Genomic DNA, 27,895 nt, shown 5'->3' with positions numbered 1-27,895 from the left:
AAGACACCATAAAATAGATCCAGTCAGTTTATTGCCCATGATCATTAAAGGACGTCTGCGGCAAAAATAATGTGACCTTAATGTCTGCTTCCTTGTTCAGTTGTTGGCAGGGACTAGACTCAGAATTTCTAAGTTCTCATTTTGCAAGTAAAAAAATAAGTGGTTAGCTTTTTTAACACAATCTTTTTATATTTACTTTAATCTAAAGTAAAGTAATAATAATTGTTTTATATCCCTTTAAGGATATCTTAAAAATAATCTGCGTACAGTGTGTATTTTGCTAGAATTGACATTGTACCTTTTCCACTTCACACAGATCCTGGAGTACATACTGAGTTAAAGGGACAGTAAAGTAATTTACTTCTGTGATCAATTTGCCTAGTTCTCTTTGTATCCTTTGAAAAGCATACTTGGAGAAGATACTAGAAAGGATTATAAAGGATAATATTCAAGAGTATATTAGGAAAAACAAGATTATGAGTTCAAATCAGCATGGTTTTGTGAGTAATAGATCATGTTGTATTCATCTAATTTGATTCTATGATGCAAAAATATAGATAAAGGTGAATCATTTGATTTACTAAGTTATTTGATACAGTGCCACAAGATAATGTTGTACAAAGGGGCTGGGAAAAGATGAAAATTTTAGCTCCTAGATAAATAACTTTATAAAAGACAGGGAGCAATGTGTTGTAGTAAATCGATCATACTCTGTTTGGACAAAAGTCTGTGGGGTCCCCCAAGGGTCACTACTTGACCCTGTTCTTTTTAAATGTTTTATAAATGACAAATTGGGTCTGTTTACTCCAGAAAAAAGGCGCTTGAGAGGTGATATGATTACTTTATACATATATTCAAGTCCCATATACAGAGTTGGGGGTAGCGCTATTTATTCCAAGGCAGTTTTTTGTGACACGTCACAATTTAAGGCTAGAGCAATTTGCTGATTGTTGGCTTACACACCTCTTGTCATTGGCCCAGCTTATTTGTTTAGCTAGCTCCCAGAAGTGCATTGCTGCTCCTTCAACTAAAAATAGCAAGAGAAGGAAGCAAATTTGATAACAGAAGTAAATTGGTAAATGGTTTACAATGGTATGCTCAATCTGACTCATTAAAGAAAGATGTTGGGTTTCGTGCCCCTTTAAAGGGACACTAAACCCAAATCTTTTCTTTCATGATTCAGATAGAGCAGGCAATTTTAAGCAACTTTCTAATTTACTCCTGTTATGAAATTTTCTTCATTCTCTTGCAATCTTTATTTAAAAAGTAGGAATGTAAAGCTTAGGAGCCGACCCATTTTAGGTTCAGCACCCTGGATAGCGATTGCTTATTATTGACTACATTCAGCCAACCAATAAACGAGCGTAACCCAGGTTCTGGATAAAAAAATGGGCCCGCTCCTAAGCTTTACTTAACTGCTTTTTAAATAAAGATAGCAAGAGAACGCAGAAAATTTGATAATAGAAGTAAATTGGAAATTTGCTTAAAACTGCATGCTCTTTCTGAAATCATGGAAGAAAAAAAATTCGGTTTAGTGTCCCTTTAAGGACATAAGTACAACAGTGATAATTGTATGAAGATACAAATTGGGATGTAAGGGTTATTCAAATGTTATTTTGGGGGTGGAAGTCTCTTTTTGTTATTAGTGAAAGAGAACATAATCGTAGCTTCTTATTGCTGTAATGCAATTCTTTTGTCTCGGTTATATTGTATAGAACTTCTTTTAAAATTGTAATTTGACATATGAAAATAAATTAAAACAAATGTGTACGGTGTAAAAAAATGCTCTTACTATTGCTTATAATAATGTTTAAAGGAACATGAAACAAAAATTTAGATACAACATACAATTTTAAACAACTTTCTAATATACTTCTATTATAACATTTGCTCAATATTCTTGTTATCCTTTTATTGAAGGAGCAGCAATGCACTACAGCGACCTAGCTGGACACATCTGTAAGCCAATAGCAGGCATATATATGCATCCACCAATCATCCACCTGCTCCTGAGGCTACCTAGATATTAATTTCACTAAAGGATACCAAGAGAGCAAAGCAAATTAGACAATAGAAGTAAATTGGAAAGTTGTTTAAATTTGTATGAGCTATCTGAATCAAGAAAGAAAAAAATTTACGTTTCATGTCCCTTAACCCCTGCAAAAAGATTAAACATATAAAGTCACCTTTCAGATCAGTGATGCACTAATAGGACCTAGCAGAACATATTTGGTGAGCCAATAATATGAGACTTGTGTAGCTACCAATCAGCAGCTAGCTCTTAGTAGTGCATTACTGCCCCTGAGCATTCCTAGGTATGCTTTGCAACAAAGGAAACATAGAGATCAAAGCAGATTTTACAGTAGAAAAAATTTTGAAAAGCCTCTTTAAAAGGATATGAACCCAAAAATGTTCTTTTGTGATTCAGACTCCACATATAATTTAAAAAAAAGTTTCCAGTTTACTTCTATCATCAAATTTGCTTTGTTATAATGTTATTATTTGTTGAAGAAATACCTAGTTAGGTGTCTCCAGAACTACATATTCCAGGAAATCATGCTGCCATCTTATGTTCTTGCAGGGGATACCATTCTTGCTCCAGATGCATGCACAAGCTTACGTCCTTGCTTTTCAACAAAAGATACCAAGAGAACAAAGAAAATTGGATTATAGAAGTTAATTAGAAAGTTTTTTTGCTCTATCTGAATCATGAAAGAAAAATGTTTCATATCCCTTTAAATATAAAAGAATTGAATAATCAACAAATGAGTAATATAAAAAGACAATGCAATAAGTTATTTAACATTTTAAATACTAGTAGATTTGTATTCTGACATCTTTGTTTCCTTTCATTTGTGTGTCCCGTGTATCATGTGACAGTTATCAGCCAATCACAGACTTATATACGTATACACTGAATTATTGCACATGCTCAGTAGGAGCTGGTGTTTTTAGAAAGAAAGCACACAAAAAAATCTGCAGTTTAATAATAGATCTAAATTGGAATGGTTTTATAATTGCATGTTCTGTCTAAATCAAGAATGTTTAATTTAGTCTGTTATAAACCTTTTAAGGGACATTAATCACTATATAAATGTTAGAATAATGCATTCAAAGAAAAGATTAGTCTGAGAATAACATGCAGATTCATTTTTCAAAGTATATATCAACAACATAAGTGTAAAGTTTTAGTGTCTATAAAACAATGGGAGCTGCCATGTTGTAACTAAGGTTACCTTTTCTGCTGTGGCCAATTAGAGACAGTTATAAATAGGTCATTAGAGTGTGCAGCCAATGGTTGTGCTGGATTTAACAGTGTTCTGCACTTCCATTTCTAACAGGAGCTGAAAAGCTCACAATTTCAGAAAGGAATTACAGGAAAAAGAGGACACAATAGATAATGAAAATGTATAGTACCATTTTTTTATTTATACAGTTTATCATTTTACATTACCATCGCAAAGTGTTTATTGTCCCTTTTTAATGTGTTCATTTTGAACATAACAGCTATGCAAGCAAATATAACACACACAGACAAATATATAGCATTTTTCCTACATTGTTCTTAATAGTTCAGGCTAATCACAGCCGCATACAGGATCTGAAACAGTTATAGCACTTAGTATGTAATCATTCAAGTGCCCTGGTTCATTGTTATTAAGCAAAGTATTCCTTCCTGTATTCACATCTGTTTTAATGTGTTCATTGTATTCATATAGTGTATGAAACAGGGTGGTGCTCAGCTCTTTTTAGACTAAACAGATGCTCCTAAATATGCACCCAGAAAATGGCGGTCTACCTTAAAACCTCTGTGATAAACCAGATGTTTTACATACATTGCCAACTGTCCCACATTTTTCGGGACAATTGTTTTGTCCTCAAGTCCTTTAGTATATTTGTCCCAGAGATCTGTCCCACATTATAATAATCTGCCCCCCAGTGCAGACTTGGCAGGTATGTCTGTGGCGCCCATACATGAGGTCTTCGTTGGTCTTATGGACATATTTATTTGCATACTGTAACATCTCGGTCATCTGTCATTTTCATTAGAACAGCTAATAAAATATAATAAAAAAAATCGTAAAACATCTGGATATCCTGCATTTTACAGATAAATATTGTATTCTTTGATCTTATTATATCTGCATATTATGGGCAAATTATAGGCATGTGCATTTGTAAAATTCAGGCGGAAACCAATTCCGAAGATGGCGGCTGCAAGCAGCATTCTGTCTTTTTCGGAGCTAGATTTATTCTTGTACATCACTGGTCCTTAAAGGACATGCAACCTATTTTTTTCTTTCCAGATAGAGCATGTGATATTAAACAACTTTCTAATTTTACTTTAAAACATTTTTTGTTCTGTTTGAATCTTTTGTTGAAAAGTAGGGACGTTTATGGCAGAAGTTTTGCAAGAATGTTATCAATTTGCAAGAGCACTAGATAGCAAGCACTATTTCCTGACATTTAGTGCTTAATTTTTTCTTTTGTAATTCAGATAGAGCATGCAATTTTAAGCAACTTTCTAATTTACTCCTATTATTAATTTTTCTTCGTTCTCTTGCTATTTTTTTTTTTTTTTTGGGGGTTTAAAAGAGCTTTATTTAATTTTTAAAGACGGTACAGATAAAAAGGTAAACGTTCTTTGCACAATCATATGAAGTACCACCATATAACAGGAATAGTAGTAATAAAAAACAGTATACATATTCTATCATAAATGTACTTACTACATGTTAGTCCCCATTTTCCCTTTTCTAATTTATCTAGGTCACTCTTGGACCTTTGAGTTGCGTTCATTATGTTAAGTAAAGGGTTGTTATATAACATAAGATGATTATAGGAAAAATAAACATAACAAAAACACCGGATCCCACCACATTACTTGCAAAGTCTAAATGATCTAGTGATACCAAGTTTGTGAGATATGCTCCTTATCAGAATGATCAAGTAGAACTAAGGCGTAAAACATTTATATAACTGTAACAAATATAAAGCTGCAATAAAAATAAAAGAACAGAAAACACGAATCTGGCTTGATACTTATAATAAGTTTAAACATATTTTCATAGCACCAACAGATCTCTCCGTGTTGAGGTTATGTCTGCTGACTGCAGGGATGTTTGAAAGATTATGAGTTAGTATGTTGTGTGGATTTAGCTGATATGGCATGTAAAACAGCAGAGTGGTAGAAGGATGAACCTTTTGGAAGTAGTGGTTCAAGTACAGAGAGAGCGTGAGTGCGAAATGGCAGTCTGTGTTTATGTTATTATCCTATGCCCTCTCTGCCAATTGTCCGTGCGGTATAGCTTGCCAAAGTAGGGGCAATAGGCAATGGTGTGTAGGGAGTGTCAAGTGCCTCAACCTCTCTACAGTTAAGTCCCGTAAACAGATTGTCTATGTGACTGACATCGCTCTTGTGTGGCCCAATGTGTAATCTCACCATGATGTCGGCTGTCGCACTCACTTGCTGAAAATGCTTTCCCCTTACAGCTGTTGCGTTGTTGAAAGCGGTAAACAGATCTGGTTCCAGTCTCCTCTCAGTGAAATATATGCCTCTTGATGGGGGAGCGGCAGTGACAGGGAAGTCCGGCTGGTATTGTGTAATGTTCCCTTCTGGGAATATTTGGTTGTATGCGGTAGTGAAGGGATTCAAGGGCTCTTCTCGCACAGAGGTTGTCAATAATCCTGGAGTACCCTTTGTAACTTTGGGGTATGCTGTGTCAGTTGAGTAGTTAGGTACTAGCACAGCTATATCCTCCGATGTGCCGCTGCTTCCTCCCGATGTAACCCGCGTCTCATTAGATTGTGAACTGGAGCTGAGCTGCTCCGCGACACCCAAAGGCAGGAGCCCCAAAGAGTCAGAGGAACAAACAGCCAGATCCTCTTGGGTGCTTGTGACATAGTCCCAGGCCTCCGGTTCAGTAGGTGGTGTATGTGGGGGAGGATGTGCATTCTGGTTATTCACATTTGGTTCGTCCGGCTCATTTTCCCCTTCAGGTATCTTTTGTAATAATAGTTCAGCATTCTCCAGGAAGGCTCTAGGTAGAGATTTTTGGTATAGATTGTATAGTAGGCGCTCTATTTTAGCAAAGCGCTGATCCAATGACAGCAGTGAGTTTGTCTCCCTTGCAGTCGCCATGTTGATACCTTCCGATATTGAGAAGGTTAAGAATTTCTTGGTTGTTGTTCTGTGGACTTAACAATATTAGATTGCTTTATCCTGTGTTGTGGGTGAATCATTCAGTAAGGCAGACGTTATCTGCCAGCACTGGTAACCCGGAGAGGCCGGGGGGGGGGGTTGTGGCTTAATAGTGGGCCGCCGCCCTAGGCCCTATATTTCCGATCTGCAGCTCCAAGTTCATAAAAACAGTAGATCCCAGCTAATATATTACCACTGAAGGTATAGCAGACATATCCTGCAGTATGGGGATAAATGGGTCTCTGTAAAGTCTCCAAAATCGGCGGATTAATGAAGATTCTGTCAGAGCTCACAGAATGTGCGTCCTATCATGGACACTGTACGGACACGCCCCCCCTCTCTTGCTATTTTTATTTGAAAAGAAGGCATCTAAGGTTTTTTTTATTGATTTATAGACCTCTGGACAGCCCTTTTTTTTATTGGTGGATGAATGTATCCACCAATCAGCAAGAACACAACCCAGGTTGTTCATCAAAAATGGGCCGGCATCTAAACTTACATTCTTGCATTTCAAATAAAGATACCAAGAGAATGAAACATTTTTGATAATAGGAGTAAATTAGAAAGTTGCTTAAAATTTCATGCTCTATCTGAATCGCGAAAGAAAAAAAATTGGGTTCGGTATCCCTTTAAGAACCTACCTTGGTATCTCTTCAACACAGAATTCCATAGGAACTAAGCAAATTTGATAACAGAAGTAAAATTGGAAACTTTTTAAAAATGTTCTGCTCTGTCTGAATCACACAACTAGGAACTTGCTGTTGATTGGTTATTTTTGCATTTTTAAGTGCCATTAAAGGGACAGTTCACCCCCCCAAAACTTCTCCCTTTTAATTTGTTCCCAATTATCCATATTACCTTCTGGAGTATATTGAATTGTTTACAAGTAGCAGGTTAACCCTTATTTCGGCTTTTGAGATGATTTAGCCTGTGGTATTGTCACCTATACTGAAAGATTCTATACTTTAAAGGGACATAAAACATTTTATTTTCTTTAATGATTCAAATACAATTTTAAATGGCTAGCTGAACACATCAGTAATCCAATGGCAAAAGGTATACATGTGCAGCTACCAATCAGCAGCTAGCTTCTGAGCCTACCTATGTTTTTGTAACAATGTATAGTTAGAGTGCTGACTCCTTACCAAACCCCAAAGAATCAGATGTAGACTCAAGTCTACAGATTCCTGCTTGCTCCTGTTTGTGTAATGGGCCTTTTCATATGCAGTGGACAGGGGGAGTGTCTGCCCTTCATGATTTATCAGCCCCTTTCACTGGGTGTCCCAGCCTAACCTCATCATCTGTGCTAAACTGGGAGTTTCTAAGTAAGTTTTTAAAAAGTTTTATATTGGATTTTTAGATCCGTATCTGTGCATTTTCTTCTTTATAGTAGTGCCTATTACATGCAGTTATATGAAACGTTTTGTATACTGTCCCTTTAAACCACAATTTAAATCATGGTTTTCATTTTTAGAACTAATAACTTCTCAGATTATTCTTCCAGTTATATCAGACCATTACTAATTTTGAATTATATATCATTAGATATGCAAAGATAGATTATTGAAATGAATGAAATTATTGGGAGGTATCTCCAGTTTAATAGGTTAAACATTTATATTTGATTAACTGTTCCCCTGTACTTTATTGGAAGGATACAAATAATGATTACCTTAAAAATAACAATTTAAAAAGTTTTATATAACTATAAAATAATATATTTTACTTTTACTGCTTGTCCCTCCCTCCTCACACTTAGGTCCTTGTGCAGATCTATTGCACCCCAAAAAAGCTTCTATTCAGTGAGCTTCTTGAATCTCAGTATGGGATCATTCTGTGTACATAGATTTGCAGGGGAACAATGGCATTAAAGGGACACTGAACCCAAATTGTTTCTTTCGTGATTCAGATAGAGCATGCAATTTTAAGCAACTTTCTAATTTACTCCTATTATCAAATTTTATTCATTCTCTTGGTTTCTTTATTTGAAAAGCAAGAATGTAAGTTTAGATGCCGGCCCATTTTTGGTGATCATCCTGGGTTCTTGCTGATTGGTGGATTGATTTAACTGACAAATAAGCAAGTGCTAAACCAAAAAAATAACTTGGATGCAAATAAAAATAGCAAGAGAACAAAGAAAATTGATAATAGGAGTAAATTAGAAAGTTGCTTAAAATTGCATGCGCTATCTGAATCACAAAATATTTTTTTTTCCAGTGTCCCTTTAATAAAGGAACATTAAAGTAAAAATCAAACTTTCATGATTCAGAAAAAACATGCAATTTTTAACAATTTTCCAATTTACTTCTCATCTAATTCGCTTTGTTTTCTTGGTATCCATTGTTGAAAAGCATATATACATATTCTCAGAAGCAATGCTCTACTGTGAGCTAGCTTCTTGTCATTGTCTCGCCCAATGTGTTCAACTAGGCCCCAGTAAAACATTGCTGTCCTTCGATAATAAAGCAAATTTCATAAAGGAAGTCAATCTTAAAGGGACACTGTACCCAAATTTTTTCATTTGTGATTCAGATAGAGCATGACATTTTAAGCAACTTTCTAATTTATTCCTATTATCAAATGTTCTTTATTCTCTTGGTATCTTTATTTGAAATGCAAGAATGTAAGTTTAGATGCCGGCCCATTTTTGGTGAACAACCTAGGTTGTCCTTGCTGATTGGTGGATAAATTCATCCACCAATCAAAAACTGCTGTCCAGAGTTCTGAACCAAGAAAAAAAGCTTAGATGCCTTTTTCATATAAAGATAGCAAGAGAAAGAAGAAACATTGATAATAGGAGTAAATTAGAAAGTTGCTTAAAATTGCATGCTCTATTTGAATCACGAAAAAAAAATTGGGTTCAGTGTCCCTTTAAATTTGAAAATTGAATTCTCTAGCTGAAACCCAATTTTTTTCATTATTATGTCCCTTTAAGGTAGAGCTTTCCAAACTTTTCATGTTGGTGACACACTTTTTAGACCAACATCATTTTGCGTCACAGTAATTCAGTTGTACTAGCAAAAACAGGAGGTTAAACTTGTTATAAGAGATAAGGACACATACATAAATATTATAACAACAAAATGTATTTACAAGTAACAGTATGTAAGTGTGTGCAAGAATTAAAAAAAGTTTAATAACACCAATAAGAACTAACCATTTTAATGGGATGTATGAGGTTGATGGGATGAACACAGTTTGTGAATATTTGGTGTAATATTAGATAAAGACACTCGCATTTCATCATCAAGCATTTTTAAGCTTCCACTTCCTATCCATATATCAAGAGCAAGAGCAGCAGTGCACTACTGGGAGTTGGCTGCTAACTGGTAGCTGCACATACATGCCTTTTGTCATTGGCTCACCCAGTATGTTCAGCTAGCTCCCAGTAGTGCATTGCTGCCTTCAAGAAAGGATACCATAAAGAATGAAGCAAAATAACAGAAGTAAATAGGAAAGTTGCTTTAAAGTTAGATATTCTATCTGAATCATGAAAGAGAATTATTGGGGTTCATGTCCTTTTAAAATGGAACACAGCTTTAAATAAACTATCTTCTTCAAATAAACTTAAACTGCATTAAAGAGAGTTTACTGAAAAAAATGTTTTTCCCTTAATGTGTTTCCAATTTGTTCCACATTGGAAACAATCAGCCGGCTTGCCTCCAACTTCTTCCTTACCGCTTGTGTTATCCAAAGCTTTCTTAGATAGTATGTAATGTGTATTATTGTATTTATGTGATTGTGTCCTCCAACTCCAAAGAAAAGGTCCTCTTTCTCTCTGAGACCAGACCTCTCACCTACCTACCCTGCTGCCGGCCACCTGCTGAGTCGCAGCCTCGTCGTCATCATCGCTGCTCAGAGCTCACTGTCACTAGCCCCCTGGCCTCACGGAATGCCCATGGAGAATGATTTGGAGCCTATGGATGTCTCAATCAGGACCCGCCCGGTGGGAGCATCTCTTTGGCCTCCAACCACTGACACACGTGACACACAGGCAGCCGCAGCACTAGTCTGTCTAATAACAACCGCTGCCGCTTACCTTGCAGCCTCTCTGTGTCACGTGGACCCGGCATGAGAGTTGTGCAGCCACGTGCAGGGCCTGTGTGTGACTGACGTCACTCGTAGTGCGCTCAGACCCAGGCCGGAAGCAGTGCGCCTGTGCGGCCGATCCAAATGAGGAATGTATTTGCATGGCCCTGAAGTACTAATAATAGACTACATGTAGTACCATACCCTACGGCGTAGGGTCATTCTTAATTTTTGCTGCAGTACTCGGAAAATAAAAAGTTTAAACATTATACATTAAGTCAACATTTATTAAATATTTTCCCCCCCCAAAAAAATCAGTTTTAAAAAAAAATAAAAAATTTTTTTTGTATGCCGTAAGGTCGCAGTGGGCGGGGCTAAACTACCTCGTGGCCTACCGGGCAAATGCCCGGTATGCCCGACGTCCAGTCCGGGCCTGGATTTAAAAATTGTGTACTGTTCTCTAAAGTAAAGGATAATCATAAAGACAAAGGAATGGAAATGGAATTAACAGAATTCTTCAAGATCGTTCCATCGGACTCTGAGAAGCTTTCTTAGAATTTTAAATTCAATTTCAAGCCTTTTTAGGAATCAAACAGCTCCCAGTGCTCCCATATAAAAGTAAAGTAAAAATGCAACTCACAATATTAGACCTGTGGTGCTTAAACCTTGGAAAGGTGGACCATTGTGGAGTCTGCAAAAAACAAAACAATACTTTGACTTCTGACTTCAGCTAAGCGTTTAAAGGGACACTGATCCCAAATTTTTTCTTTTGTGATTCAGATAGAGCATGCAATTTTAAGCAACTTTTTAATTTACTCCTATTATCAAATTTTCTTCATTCTCTTGGTATCTTTATTTGAAAAGCAATAATGTAAGTTTAGATGCCAGCCCATTTTTGGCGAACATCCTGGGTTCTTGCTGATTGGTGGATAAATTCACCCACCAATAAACAAGTACTGTCCCTTGTTCTGAACCAAAAATTAGCTGGCTCCTTAGCTTAGATACCTCCTTTTTCAAATAAAGATAGCAAGAGAATGAAGAAAAATGAATAGGAGTAAATTACAAAATTGCTTAAAATTGCACGCTCTATCTGAATCACGAAAGAAAACATTTGGGTTCAGTGTCCCTTTAAAGCTCTACCAGTCCAACTGGCTACTACCCGTGCTGCAAACACACTGCTGTCCCACTCACTGACTACACATGCAGTCACAAGCTGATTGAGGAGACTACACGTGCAGTCAGAAGCCAGTGTGAGGTTCTGAATGTCAGAAACCAAAAGAAAATTAAAAAAAATTTGTGCTTAAGCAGGGACACACCTACACACTGCCGCCGACACACTGTCACGGCACACAGTTTGTATGTTTATTTTATAACATTGTGCTGTGAAGAAGCGGTATGTTATTTCTACAGACACAAATTCACAGTTTTGAGAAATACAAAACCAATAGTATGTGATAATATCTTCAAGATAGAAAAATTCCCAAAATAATCTGACAAACTTCTGGGAGGGAATGACAGTGTGACTGGATTAATTTATAAAAACTACTCTATTACCTTCAGATTATAATTTATGTTAAATAGAAACTATATTTAGGTTCCCTCAAAGCGTGTGTTTTTTGTTGTTGTTTTTTTTTAAACGATTTAAAGGGACAGTCTAGTCTAAAATAAACTTTCATGATTCAGACAGAGAATGTAATTTTAAACAATTTTCCAATTTACTTTTATCACCAATTTTGCTTTGTTCTCTTGGTATTCTTAGTTGAAAGCTAAACCTAGGAGGTTCATATGCTAATTTCTAATCCCTTGAAGGCCGCCTCTTCTCTCAGGGCATTTTGATAGTTTTTCACCACTAGAGGGTGTTAGTTCATGTGTTTCATATAGATAACACTGTGCTCATGCACGTGGGGTTCAGTTGAGCCAGCTCTGATTGGCTAAAATGGATGCATGTCAAAAGAACTGAAATAAGGGGGCAGTTTGCAGAGGCTTAGATACAAGGTAATCACAGAGGTAAAAAGTATATTTATATAACACTGTTGGTTGTGCAAAACTGCGGAATGGGTAATAAAGGGATTATCTATCTTTTTAAATAACAATTCTGGTGTAGACTGTCCCCTTTAAAGTAAACAAATTTGAGGATAGAAGTAAATTGGACAGTTATTTAAAATGACATGCCCTATCTGAATATTGAAGTTTTATTTTTGGATAGACTGTCCCTTTAATGTATTTGCAATAATATAAACGTTAGCAAGAGCACTAGATAGCAGCACTATTTCCGGTCATATAGTGCTTCAAACGTGCACACTATCTAAATATCTCTTTAACAAAGAATAACATGAGAATGAGGCATATTTTATAGTAGAAGTGAATTGTAAGCTTTATAAAAATTATATTCACTACCTGACTCATGAAAGACAATTTTTGGGGTTTCGTGTCCCTTTAAAACTTCTGCTACTGGAGTGGGCTGTGTTCTTTGTTCTGTGAATTCACTGGTGGGACCAGGTTTGTGTTTTATCTGCCAATCTTTGGTCTCTTAAGTTCTGTTCCACAACTTTGAGAGCAATTGAGCTTTGAGGAAATGTCACCTGTTAATGATACATGTTTAGTTAAAATGCAGTGAACCTATTGTACCATGGCATAAGTCAGTTTTACAAGATCAGGGGCCAGATTGAAGGTCATTCTTTAAAAATACAAAGATTTATTTTTATTTAACTTGTTTAACAGGCCATGAAAGAAACCTACTGCTTTAGGGTTTGACAAAGACTTGATATGTGTTGAGTCAATCATGCATTGTACAACACTGGATCGTTTTATGATGACAACAGCATTTTGTTAGCAGGTACAATGGTTTTGTGTTTGGATATATAGTCTTATACCGTTGCTGCTAACGTGGTTAAGGGTATTTAAGTGGTTTATGTGTGTTAGAATTGTGCTTTCCCACACTTCTTTAAGTAGACCATAAAGCAAATTCTGTAACTTGGGTGTTCCGCAAAATCCTGCAAATTTCCTAAACCAGCCACATATTAGACCTTGATTGCTTAGAACAGCAGACATTTACATCTTGTCCTAAAAAAGCTGTAATCAAGGGTGATAGTCTAAACATACTCAGTTTTAAAGTAGATTTTTAAATCAAGTCGCATATTTATATGATTTTAAAATGTGTTTTCTAAATAGATCTTTTGTAATTGAGTACTTTAAAGGGACATTAAACGGCTGAGCAAAACTACAAAAGAATAGTGACTACTTACTATGTTATTGCATTTCATCCTGTTCCTGCAACTCTTTTCAAGTTGTCCTGTTTTAATAGCTTAAAGGGATAGTCAACACCAAAATTTTTGTTGGCTTTGCACAACCAACATTGTTATATTAATATACTTTATAACATTTAAACCTCTACATTTCTGCCTGTTTTTAAGCCACTATAGACAGCCTCTTATCACATGCGTTTGTATTTGCTTTTCACAACAGGAGACTGCTAATTCATGTGGGCCATATAGATAACATTGTGCTCACGCCCGTGAAGTTGTGCACAACACAGCACTAATTTGCTGAAATGCAAGTCAATAGATAATAAGTAAAAAGTCATGTTATCGGGGCTGTCAGAAGATGCTTAGATACAAGGTAATCACATAGGTAAAAAGTATATTAATATAACTGTGTTGGTTGTGCAAAACTGGGGAATAGGTAATAAAGGGATTATCTATCTTTTTAAACAATAAAAATTGTGTAGTTGACTGTCCCTTTAAAGGTGTCAGATACAGAAGCTCCGCCTCTTTGTACTGGGCGACTCCATCTTTGAGCTCAAGTATTCTCCCAGCCTGTGACAGAAGCTGTGTGCACTTACATATCAATGATGTTGTGGACTTTTTGACAGTTGTATAAAGTTCTTCAGGTTAGGGTTACAGAGCAGGAGCTTTACATTTAGTAACTGATACATTGCTATATATTATTGTTGAATGCTTCTTTAAATAGATGAATGTAATTGTGCACAGCTTCTGTCACAGGCTGGGAGAATACCTGAGCTCCAAGATGGCGGCGTCCAATGTAAAGAGGCGGAGCTTCAGTATCTGGCACCTTTTAACTATTTAAACAGGAGAACTAATTTGAAAAGAGATGCAGGAACGGGATGAAATGCAATAACATGCAATGCAAGATTTGCCCACTCTTCTTTGCAAAAACACTCCAAATCTTTCAGATTTCGATTGGATTCAGGTCTGGGCTCTGGCTGGGCCATTCCAAAACTTTAATCTTCTTCTGGTGAAGCCATTCCTTTGATTTGGATGTATGCTTTGGGTCGTTGTCATGCTGAAAGATCAAGTTCCTCTTCATGTTCAGCTTTTTAGCAGAAGCCTGAAGGTTTTGTGCCAATATTGTCTGGTATTTGGAACTGTTCATAATTCCCTCTACCTTGACTAAGGCCCCAGTTCCAGCTGAAGAAAAACAGCCCCAAAGCATGATGCTCCCATCACCATGTTTCACTGTGGGTATGGTGTTCTTTTGATGATATGCAGTGTTTTTGCGCTGAACATATCTTTTGGAATTATTGCCAAAAAGTTCAACCTTGGTTTCATCAGACCATAACACCTTTTGCAACATGCTTTTGGGACACTTCAGATGTGTTTTAGCTAAATTTAGCTGGGCTTGGATGTTTTTTTCGTAAGAAAAGGCTTCCATCTTGCCGTCTACCCCAAAACCCAAACATATGAAGAATACGGGCGATTGTTGTCACATGTACCACACAGCCAGTATTTGCCAGATATTCCTGCAGCTCCTTTAATGTTGCTTTAGGCCTCTTGGCAGCCTCCCAGACCAGTTTTCTTCTCGTCTTTTCATCAATTTTGGAGGGACATCCAGTTCTTGGTAATGTCACTGTTGCACCATATTTTCTTCACTTAATGATGACTGTCTTCACTGTGTTCCATGGTATATCTAATGCCTTGGAAATTCTTTTGTACCCTTCTCCTGACTGATGCCTTTTAACAGTGCGATCCCTCTGATGCTTTAGAAGCTCTCTGCGGACCATGGCTTTTGTGTAGGATGCGACTAAGGAAATGTCAGGAAAGACCAACTAGAACAGCTGAACTTTATTCGGGGTTAATCAGAGGCACTTTAAATTATGGCAGGTGTGTGATGACTCTTATTTAACATGGTTTTGAATGCGATTGCTTAATTCTGAACACGGCTACATCCCCAGTTACACTTATGCAACCACATTATTTTAGATTTTTTTGTTTACTTCCCTCAAACCTTAAAGATTTCAGTTTGTTTTTCAATTGAGTTATGTAGTTTATAGGTCACATTAAAGGTGGAAATGTTCTGAAATGATTTATCTTTGTCTAATATTTTTACATCACAGAAACCTGACATTTTAACAGGGGTGTGTAGACTTTTTATATCCACTGTATGTGTGTGTGTGTGTGTGTGTGTGTGTATATATATATATATATATATATATATACTGTGTGTGTATGTATATGTGTGTGTGTGTATGTGTGTGTATATGTGTATATATATATATATATATATATATATATATATATATATATATATATACTGTGTGTGTGTGTGTATGTATGTGTATATGTATATGTGTGTATATATATATATATATATATATATATAACAGAATTTATGTTTACCTGATAAATTTCTTTCTCCAACGGTGTGTCCGGTCCACGGCGTCATCCTTACTTGTGGGATATTCTCTTCCCCAACAGGAAATGGCAAAGAGCCCAGCAAAGCTGGTCACATGATCCCTCCTAGGCTCCGCCTACCCCAGTCATTCGACCGACGTTAAGGAGGAATATTTGCATAGGAGAAACCATATGGTACCGTGGTGACTGTAGTTAAAGAAAATAAAATATCAGACCTGATTAAAAAAACCAGGGCGGGCCGTGGACCGGACACACCGTTGGAGAAAGAAATTTATCAGGTAAACATAAATTCTGTTTTCTCCAACATAGGTGTGTCCGGTCCACGGCGTCATCCTTACTTGTGGGAACCAATACCAAAGCTTTAGGACACGGATGAAGGGAGGGAGCAAATCAGGTCACCTAAATGGAAGGCACCACGGCTTGCAAAACCTTTCTCCCAAAAATAGCCTCAGAAGAAGCAAAAGTATCAAACTTGTAAAATTTGGTAAAAGTGTGCAGTGAAGACCAAGTCGCTGCCCTACATATCTGATCAACAGAAGCCTCGTTCTTGAAGGCCCATGTGGAAGCCACAGCCCTAGTGGAATGAGCTGTGATTCTTTCGGGAGGCTGCCGTCCGGCAGTCTCGTAAGCCAATCTGATGATGCTTTTAATCCAAAAAAACTCTAAGCCATCTCCGTGGAGATGTTGCCTGTACAACGGCAAAGAGAATGACTGGGGTAGGCGGAGCCTAGGAGGGATCATGTGACCAGCTTTGCTGGGCTCTTTGCCATTTCCTGTTGGGGAAGAGAATATCCCACAAGTAAGGATGACGCCGTGGACCGGACACACCTATGTTGGAGAAATATATATATATATATATATATAGTGTATGTATGTATGTGTGTGTATGTGTATATATATATATATATATATATATATATATATATATATATATATATATATATATATATATATATATATATATATAATATATATATATATAGTGTATGTATATATATAAAACACGGAATAATACTGCACTCCTGGACCGGGTACACATCCCATGACCCTGCAACATGCTCAGCCCTGGGTGCTCACTGGCACTCACAAGAAGCTGTGCTGTCCCCAGAGTCACAGGCCGTTAACCCCAGACAGGTCTGGGTGCAAGAACCATAGGGGAAATAACAAAACAAAATTAATACAACACACAGAGAAAGTCCAGCACTCACTCACAAGCTCTCAGCTAAGATTAAAAGCAAAAATGGAAAGGTTAGTTACCGCATCTGGCCAAATGGGACAAGCCCAGGTACCACATCAAGGTCCTTTCCAAAAACCTGGGACCCTAAAACAGCCACACAATGCAAGCTCTCAATCCAAACAAACTGGGAACAAGTGAAGGGTGCATGGGATGTGTATCCGGTCCGGTCTAGGAGTGCAGTCCCCTTCCGTGTTTTGTATATGACTGGGGTGATTACATAAGCCTGTGCACCCTTCACTTGTTTCCAGTTTGTTTGGATTGAGAGCTTGCATTGTGTGGCTGTATATATAAAATGTTATTTTTTTTTTTTTATAGTTACCGTGTCCTAGGCATTTTATAGTAAGCACAGTTACCTAAAATACCAGTCCTGGATCGGGTATTAATGCCCCATAGTTTCTTGTTTGTATTCCCTATGTAACATAGGTGATTTAAGTAAAATAGACATTAATGGGGACAGCAAAGTCAGAATTAAACTTCCATGATTTATACAAGCAATTTTAAAGTGATGGTAAATTCATACCAACTGCTCAACCTATTTTAGAAGCTTTCACCTTAACTAGCACATCAATATGCTTTTATAATATTAAAAACATCTGTTTACTGAATAATTCCATTTTCTCCAACATAGGTGTGTCCGGTCCACGGCGTCATCCTTACTTGTGGGATATTCTCTTCCCCAACAGGAAATGGCAAAGAGCCCAGCAAAGCTGGTCACATGATCCCTCCTAGGCTCCGCCTTCCCCAGTCATTCTCTTTGCCGTTGTACAGGCAACATCTCCACGGAGATGGCTTAGAGTTTTTTGGTGCCAGACGTTTAAGCGTTTGTTCAGGCTCTGGTTAGAAGCAAGCCTGTTTACAGGCCTTTGACTCTTCCCTGGAGTCTTAATCTAGTTCTTTCAGTTCTTCAAGGGGTTCCGTTTGAACCCTTACATTCCGTAGATATTAAGTTATTATCTTGGAAAGTTTTGTTTTAGGTTGCAATTTCTTCCGCTAGAAGAGTTTCTGAGTTATCTGCTCTGCAGTGTTCTCCGCCCTATCTGGTCCATGCAGATAAGGTGGTTTTACGTACTGAGCCTGGTTTTCTTCCGAAGGTTGTTTCCAACAAAAATATTAACCAGGAGATAGTTGTACCTTCTTTGTGTCCGAATCCAGTTTCATAGAAGGAACGTTTGTTACACAATTTGGACGTTGTCCGTGCTCTAAAATTCTATTTAGATGCTACAAAGGATTTCAGACTAACATCTTCCTTGTTTGTTGTTTATTCTGGTAAAAGGAGAGGTCAAAAAGCAACTTCTACCTCTCTATCTTTTTGGCTTAAAAGCATCATCAGATTGGCTTATGAGACTGCCGGACGGCAGCCTCCTGAAAGAATCACAGCTCATTCCACTAGGGCCGTGGCTTCCACATGGGCCTTTAAGAACGAGGCTTCTGTTGATCAGATATGTAAGTCAGCGACTTGGTCTTCACTGCACACTTTTACCAACTTTTACAAATTTGATACTTTTGCTTCTTCTGAGGCTATTTTTGGGAGAAAGGTTTTGCAAACCGTGGTGCCTTCCATCTAGGTGACCTGATTTGCTCCCTCCCATCATCCGTGTCCTAAAGCTTTGGTATTGGTTCCCACAAGTAAGGATGACGCCGTGGACCGGACACACCTATGTTGGAGAAAACAGAATTTATGTTTACCTGATAAATTACTTTCTCCAACGGTGTGTCCGGTCCACGGCCCGCCCTGGTTTTTTAATCAGGTCTGATGATTTATGTTCTTTAACTACAGTCACCACGGTATCATATGATTTCTCCTATGCAAATATTCCTCCTTTACGTCGGTCGAATGACTGGGGAAGGCGGAGCCTAGGAGGGATCATGTGACCAGCTTTGCTGGGCTCTTTGCCATTTCCTGTTGGGGAAGAGAATATCCCACAAGTAAGGATGACGCCGTGGACCGGACACACCGTTGGAGAAAGTAATTTATCAGGTAAACATAAATTCTGTTTTTATTATGGTAACGTTACACTGTTATATTCAGCATCTCTCTAAATTTTTCCAAGGTACTGCGTTGATTGACATTCGTTTTAGCCAATCATCTGCTCACCATGCGCCCCATGTTAAAAAGGACCTGCACGCTCCCGTGCTCTGAGCTCACTAATTGCTATGCAATGTGCATGCGCAACTTTGTTTACTTACATCAGATGCAATCTGTAATGAAACCGAAACGGAGGATTCTCATTTTGAAATGCGCAAGTTGCGTAAGAGTTGCGCATGCGCATTGTATCGCAATTGGTGAGTTCAGAGCACGGAGCGTGCAGGCCCTTTTTAACATGGGCGCATGGTGAGCAGAGCAGATGATTGGCTAAAATGAATCAAAGCAGTACCTTGGAAAAATTTAGAGAGGCTGAATATAACAGTGTAATGTTACTGTAATAAAAATTAAATTATTCAGTAAATAGATGTTTTTAATATTATAAAAGCATATCGATGTGCTAGTTAAAAGCTTCTAAAATATGTTGAGCAGTTGGTATTAATTTACCATCACATTAATAAACTTACCAATTGACTTTTATTGTCAGTTTTAGTTCTCTTGGTGCCCTAAGTAAGTTTGAGTGTGCACGTGGTATACTGCTGCCATAGAGCGCTAAATACATGTGCACACTCCTAAGCTCCTCTCAGCCTACCCAGGTGTACTCTTCATCAAAGGTTACCAAAAGAACAAAGCAAATTTGGTAATATAAGTAAATTAAAAAGTGTTTGGTTTTTTTTGTTTGTTTTTTTGTATTCGCTATCTGAATTATGAAAGTTTACTTTTGATTTTACTGTCCCTTTAAACTGTTATGTGCAATTACATTAGCAGGGTTTTGTTCTTACTCTTGTGCCTGCAGCTCTCAAAACTTTTCTCTAATTTTAACCCCTTACAAGTAGTGTTGTTAGTGAAGCTCCGCCTCTTCGCACCGGGGCTGCCATCTTGGAGCATCCTGCAACAGAAGCCGTGCATATTTACAAAGCCGTGATGTTGCTTGCTTTTTGACAGCTCTACCTTGCACTTTGTGGCAGCTTGCACGATAGAAAACAGAAGCTTTACACGTTGCAGTTTTTTTTTACACTGTTTAAAAGTTACATAAATATTATAAATAATATTGATAATATAGAGTAAAGCAGCTCCTGCTTTGTATTGCAGCACAATATGGCTTGTCAAAAAAACAGCAGCAGCACTAGTCTGTAAATGTGCATTGCTTGAGTATTAGATTGTTTAGAAATCACAAATAGCTCCTTTACCTTTGTTTTGCCATTTAAAATAGATTTTTTGTCTTATGAAACCACCATCTCTACTGAAAATGTGAGTACTGCATAATTCTATATAAAAGCTACGTAAAGAAGAGGCAACAGCAGAAATTATCCTCCCAATGAGGGGTGTTAGAGAGTTTAGCTCATTCTTGCAGCTGCTTTGAATACAATGAACTCATATTGGCAGCTCACCTAAGTACATTGTACCTTCTTTTTTTGTGTGCACATTGCTAAACTTTTCTTGTTGTTTACAGTTGTTGAACTATGAATACAACACCACATAATTTTAACCATTTCTGCTAAACTGACAAATCATGTAACCTGTTGCTAGAGATTTTCTAGACCCAATTAAATTTTTTCTTCCTTTTTTTTCTAGCTGTAAACTTCAAAAGCATTAATGAAGAGAACCGACGGGAGAATTTTGGTGAAATCTTTTCATCCATTGACACTTTAGCCTTCACCTTTGGTAACGTGTAAGTAAGTGTGAAAGGATTTGTTAACAGGCTAGAAGACCTCTCTCTATAGACTGATGACTGATGTATTGTATACTAGCCCAGGGACTGATAAGTGCCCGAAGCCATGACTCATAAAATGTTATGTCTGGCTTACGACGTTTTGAGTTGTTCCTTATGTGACATTTACAAACACTCCTCACTGTTCTTGTGGGCTCTTAAATTTAAAATACACTTTCAAACCGTGAGCTAGCCTAGCGCCATCATCTATTTTTTTTGTATTGTGTCATGTGTTGTGAATGACAGAATTTGCACGATAGCTATCCATAAATCCTTGATCTCCTGTGGACCAATTTAATGGGCACACCACCTGGCTGATTTTACTGACCACCCGGCTAAATTTTAAAGGGATGCTAAACCCAATTTTTTTATTTCATGATTCAGATAGAGCATGCAATTTTGAGCAAATTTTTAATTTACTAATATCAATTTTTCTATATTCTCTTGCTATCTTTAATTGAAAAAGCAGGAATCTAAGCTAAGGAGCCGGCCCATTTTTGGTTCGGCGCCTTGGTTGCGCTTGCTGATTGGTACATTTAGCCACCAATCAGCAAGCGCTATCCAGGGTGCTGAACAAAAAATGGGCCGGCTCCTTAGCTTAGATTCCTGCTTTTTCAAATAAAGATAACAAGAGAATGAAGAAAAAATGATAAAATAGCTATGTCTATTGTGGCTTTGGTAGAATGCAAAAGTGCACAGTGAGTATCTACTGGAGCATGCCTAGAAGCTGTGAACTCAGTTGAAATACAATGCCTGTGTCTAAACACTGATAAGAGGGGTGGAGTAGACTGCTCCAGACAGCATGACTATTGAAGTATTTTTGCTTTTTGTTTTTAATTATTTTAAAATACTTGCCAGCAATTTTTAAACAATTTTTTTATGCAATCTATTTTTAATTAATTAGCCATTTTTAGGATATGCACAGATCTCAATCTGTTTTAAGTCCCTTTTAAATGTTTCACTAAGTCAGAGGCATCTGATTTTGTTGTTCAAGGCACTGAGGGAGTATTTGGATTAATTTATTTTTTAAGGATTTGGACACTTTCATCCTGCAAGACCTTTTTAATCTTTTATGCACTTTGAGTGCTGAATTTATTGTTTTGAGTAGCTGATAATTTAACCCCATAAGTTTCCTATCGAACACTTGCAATGTAGAGGTGGTCTCCTTCGTCATTCATTCAAGTGGAACTATTCATTGTACGATGGATCTGCTCTATGTAAACTATGGTTTGCTCAGCGTTCTCATTGCAGGATTATGACCCTGAAGTGTGAAATTGAAATGAGGAAAAACAAACAAAAACGACTTACTTTTGCAGTGTTCTGCTTTCCTGTAGTATCATTTCAGCTTGCTTACTCCTGGTCTATCAAATATCATGCAAGTCACTTAAAGGGACACTGAACCCAAAATTTTTCTTTTGTGATTCAGATAGAGCATGCAATTTTAAGCAACTTTCTAATTTACTCCTATTATCAATTTTTCTTCGTTCCCTTGCTATCTTTATTTGAAAAAGAAGGCATCTAAGCTTCTTTTTGGGTTCAGGACTCTGGACAGCACTTTTTTATTGATGGATGAATTTATCCACTAATCAGCAAGAATAACCCAGGTTATTCACCAAAAATGGGCTGGCATTTAAACTTACATTCTTGCATTTCAAATAAAGATACCAAGAGAATGAAGAACATTTGATAATAGCAGTAAATTAGAAAGTTGCTTAAAATTGCATGCTCTGTCTGAATCACAAAAGAAAAAAATTGGGTTTAGTGTCCCTTTAAATATAGGACCATTAAATATAGCAGAATTGCATAATCAACAAGTGCATAATACAAAGACAATGGAACAGCATTTACTCTGAAATAAATTTTTAAGCTGGTCAGAAAATATTTGCTTATTTAAATGGACATTAAATTCTTTGAGATAGTGATATAAAATGATAAATCATATGTATATAAAAAAAGTCTGCAATATACTTTCATTATTTATTTTGTCCCCTTTCCTGTAATTCCACTCGGAAATGGTTTGCTTTTCAATTCCAGTTAGAAATGGAAGCTCAGAACACTGTTATATTCCAAACAGCCATTGGCTGCACACTCTAGTGACCTATTTATAACTGTCTCTAATTGACCACAGCTGAGACGGTAACCTAAGTTACAACATAGCAGCTTCCATTGTTTTATAGACACTAAAACTTTACACTTATTTTGTCAATATTTGAACAGCTAATGAAACTTTAAAAAAATACGTCTACATATTATTCTCAGAGTAATCTTTTCTTTGAATGCATCATTCTATCTAGCATTTATTTCGTGTTTAATGCCTCTTTAAACTTCAGTTTGCCGCCCTCCTGTATTCTTCTTTATAGCAGGTATATGAAAATCGCTGTATACCGTGTTTAATGCCCCTTTAAACTTCAGTTTGCCGCCCTCCTGTATTCTTCTTTATAGCAGGTATATGAAAATCGCTGTATACCGTCCCTTTAAATAGAACATTAGTATTGTTTTTATGGGGGTGTTGTACTTTGTAGATAAAATACTGTTATTTGTTTTTAACAATCATCTGGTTGATTCTTATTGTTTATTTTCTCTGCAGTGTGTCAGACTTCCTTATGGGAGATGTAGACAATGGTTCATCATTGGGAATTCACGTATCGCGTAGAAGTCGGGTAGGTATTTGACCCTTTACGGAAGTCTGTTTTCTATTTGTAGAGTCTATTTTTGTATTTGTTTTGTAGTTTTTTTTCATGGTTTTCTTGGTATGGGGAAGAGTTTTGCAAAACAATGTCAAGATAGACTTTAGAAATCCTACTGAAGCAGTCAGGTTATACTGGGATTGCCAGTTTGGTAGACTTGTTTGGTGTTAGCATGTGCATATTAATGAACAAGTCTTATTTAACCCTTTGAGTGCTAATGACGGCTCTGAACCGTCACAGAGTTTCCCACTCAGAGTTTCAGAGTCGTCACTAGCACTCTCCCAACTTTAGGGAGATCTGGGGGCTCCCACCCACTCCTTCCCCGGCGATTGTCCCTATAGAGTGACAGGCATTGCTGGGGCTTCCCGTTATGTGTGGTGATGTCACGCTCAATAACGTGATGACGTCACCGCTCAACTTTATTTATACTTAACAATGTTAAGTATAGGAGCAGGGGGCATGCTGCTTAGAAGCCTGTATCTCAGGCATCAATGCAGCTACAGACAAGACCCATTATTGGAAAGGTAATCGCCTAACCTTTCCAACAGTGTAAGTCTTGGGGGTCTAAAAAAAAAAAAAAAAAGTTATAAAAAAAATTGTTCAAAAAGGGTTAAAAAAATCATATTCAGACAGAACATAAATTTAAAAAAACACAACAACTTTTCAATTTACTTCTATGATCAATTTAGCTTCATTGTCTTGGTATTTTTTATTGAAGAAGCAGGAATGCACTTCTGGGAGCTAGCTGAACACATCAGTAATCCAATGAAAATAGACAAATATGTGCAACTACCAATCAGCAGATTGCTCCCAGCCCCCAAGCCTATCTAGGTATCCTTTTCAGCAAATTATACCTAGAGAACTAATCAAAGTAGATAATAGAAGTAAGTTGGAAAGTTGTTTAAAATTGTATGTTCTATCCGATTCATGAAAGAAAGAAAAAAAAATTGTGTTTCATGTTCCTTTAACCCCTAGAAGCTTTTAGGACATTCCATGCCGTCCTAAAAGTACTGGGCTTTAACGCCTTTATGACGACATAGAACGTCCTAGCTTTTGCTGATTGGGGGATGTGCAACACAGGCAGTCCCCCAGGAGCCAATCAGCAACCTTTTTTTGAGTCACATGATCGCTGTGACAATCAGGACTTCCTGTTTTTACTTTTGTTTGCTAGGACAGTTGCCGCCTCTAGCCTGAAAGGGTTAAAGATAAAAATTGTTCCTAAATGAGCAGTGTTATTGCTGCCTCATTGTCCCTTTATTGAGGGGAGAACTACATAAAGGTTGGTATAAAGGATGTTGAGAGAGATCTTGTGTTGGTTGTGAATAAAGCTGGTTAAAAGGACATTAAACAAGTTTTGCTTTATAAAATATTTGTGTTAAGCCCCCTGGGAGGTATATTGTGCACCCTGCAAATGCTGGTATAGGTAGTTTGCAGCATTTGTAGAAGTGTGGGACAAAGCACAATGTTTAATTTGTGGTAATAACTGATATGAGCAATAAATTAATTCTAGTCTAATAATAAAATGCTCTCATTGCAAATGACGTATTTAACCCATACAAAGGGGTAATACTCCAAGTTACATCAGGTTCTCTCCCGAGTCATTTTTGTGCAGTGCAGATTTAGTGATTGGCAGATGTGTGCATAGGGCTTTTTTTTTTTTTTTGCTTTTAAATTTTTATTACAGAATTCACATTAAAAGATTTGTGTAACAAAACGTGTTCCATTATTTATAAATATATATATATATATATATATATACACAGTATATATAAATAAAATTAATCATATGTTATGTCTCCATGATAGAGTAAAAAGAGAGTGGGGAATATATATATATATATATATATATATATATATATATATATATATATATATATATATATATATATATATATATATATATATATATATATACATACATACATACATACATACATACATACATACATACATACACAAATTATTTATCATTTTTTTTTATTAATCTTCTATATTAGATCTCTTATAAATTATAACGAACACTCAAATGTATATTGTTCTCTGTATTGGGTGTGTAGATACATCTAAGCTGCTAGTGAGTTCATTCCCTTCTATGTCACTTTGCTGGTGACTTCAGTTTTTCGTAACAAGGGTGTTTGCTCTTTGTGACTTTACGTCATGGTGTCATTATGCAGTTTCCTAGCCGCAATGGAATGCTCAGACATTGATTTTCCGCCTTTGGGAAATGTCAGGGACAGATTATCAATTTTTCCCGAAACAAATTTGGGAGGAGAATAAATGGAACTCAAACTGAACTTTGTTGCAAGTTATCGGTCCAGGAAATCACCCTTAAATAAACTATGAGTATATGAATTGACAGTGTGTTTTAAAAATTCCAGGTTATAAATATTTTACTTCATGCTGAGGTTTTTTTCTGGAGAAAAATAAATAAAAAAATCTATTTTCTGGACTGTAGGACTATGTAACCCATTTGGATCTGCGAGTTTAAAGGGACTATGTACTATAAAAATTAAAAAAGCTTTCTCCTTTAAAGGGACACTGAACCCAGTTTTTTTTTCTTTTGTGATTCAGATAGAACATGCAATTGTAAGCAACTTTCTAATTTACTCCTATTAGCAAATGTTCTTCATTCTCTTGGTATCTTTATTTGAAAAGCAAGAATGTAAGTTTAGATGCCGGTGTCTTAAATTAAGTTGTCTACCATAGGAATGTGACAACCTCGTCACTTCCGGTGACGTGTAAACAGCTGCTGGAGGTTTGTGGCGCTCACTGCTCATGCGCTAGAGGCCCAACCTCCTACAAACAGCAGTTTAAGGCAGAATAGATGACAACTTATTTTAGAACACCGGTGTGCCCAGTGGTTTCGGTCAGGTTCGTTTATCGTTTACATTTGTTGTTTGACAACTGTTTTGATATCGGCTACACTGACAGGAAGTCTTTAACTTGTTATAACCGTTATGAAGAATGTTCCAGCAACAAATATGTGATTACCGTGGATGTGAATGGTTAGAAATTGAATTGTTTCTGTAGTTTGTAGTGTGCAAGTTCACTCACTGTTTATGAGGTAACTTGCACACTGCAAACTACAGCAACAATTCAATTTCTAACCATTCACATCCACGGTAATCATATTTGTTGCTGGAACCTTCTTCATAACGGTTATAACAAGTTAAAGACTTCCTGTCAGTGTAGCCGATATCAAAACAGTTGTCAAACAACAAATGTAAACGATAAACGAACCTGACAGAAACCACTGGGCGCCGGTGTTCTAAAATAAGTTGTCACCTATTCTGCCTTAAACAGCTGTTTGTAGGAGGTTGGGCCTCTAGCGCATGAGCAGTGAGCGCCACAAACCTCCAGCAACTGATTAAAGTCACCGGAAGTGACGCGGTAGTCACAGTCCTACGCGGTAGACAACTTACTTTAGAACACCGGCCCATTTTTGGTGAACAACCTGGGTTGTTCTTGCGAAATATTGGATAAATTCATCTACCAATAAACAAGTGCTGTCCAGTGTTCTAAACTTTCCTTTTCAAATAAAGATAGCAAGAAAACGAAGACAAATTGATAATAGGAGTAAATTATAAAGTTGCTTAAAATTGCATTCGCTATCTGAATAGAGAAAGGAAAAAAATGTGGGTTCAGTGTCCCTTTAATGTGTTTACTATAACTTATTATACCAGCTGCAGAGTATAAAATGTGTGCAAATTGTAATTTGTTTTAAACGGACTTGTTTGCATAGCTTTTCTGTAACCAGTACTTAAAGGTAAGTAAACGTTGTAGACAATTATACATTCTAGACAGCTTTGCCTAGCGTGAGAGCGTGCTACAAATAGTTGAATGGTGAAGTCGGGGGTGCTGTGATTTGACAGTGAGTCTGTGATGCGCTGTTGGGAAAAAAACTGCCACGCTGAGGAGGATGACTTCCTTAAATTAGTTATTTTTAAATGTATTTTCATACAGAAAGCTTATCCCTATGTTATATAATTCTGCACAGAATTATTTAACATGGTCTTATTTAACATTTACTGTCCCTTTAAATATTGAAATATTCATTATAGGTGGGGATAGAACACGCAAAAGCAGCTATTTCAAATAACAAAATAATGATAAAGGAGTAAAATGTAAACAATTTAGTACAGTCCAGCAAATAAAAATGGATCAATGTATTTGAAAAAACTGGTTTTGCTAATTTTTCTCAAGGACATCCCCAGAAAGAGCAGACCCCAGCCTGTTATCTGTTTTTGTATACAAATAGTGTATACAGGTGGCCCTCGTTTTACAACGGTTCAATT

At 36.9% G+C, this 27,895-nt stretch overlaps 1 protein-coding gene across 3 annotated transcripts in view; it reads left to right on the top strand.

The window, feature by feature from the left end:
- Positions 1 to 27,895, top strand: part of ARHGAP29 (Rho GTPase activating protein 29) — a gene marked incomplete in the record, with an annotated part of 410,124 nt that overhangs the window by 267,355 nt on the left and 114,874 nt on the right. For all 3 annotated transcript variants that reach the window (XM_053694084.1, XM_053694083.1, XM_053694082.1), the window contains 2 exon segments: positions 20,778 to 20,874; positions 23,501 to 23,573. In XM_053694084.1, coding sequence (XP_053550059.1) covers positions 20,778 to 20,874; positions 23,501 to 23,573 — 170 coding nt within the window.

This window comes from Bombina bombina, chromosome 10, assembly GCF_027579735.1.
Source record: "Bombina bombina isolate aBomBom1 chromosome 10, aBomBom1.pri, whole genome shotgun sequence".
Taxonomy (NCBI): domain Eukaryota; kingdom Metazoa; phylum Chordata; class Amphibia; order Anura; family Bombinatoridae; genus Bombina; species Bombina bombina.
Note: the sequence above shows the minus strand (reverse complement) of the source record. Positions and strands in the feature narration are given on the sequence as shown.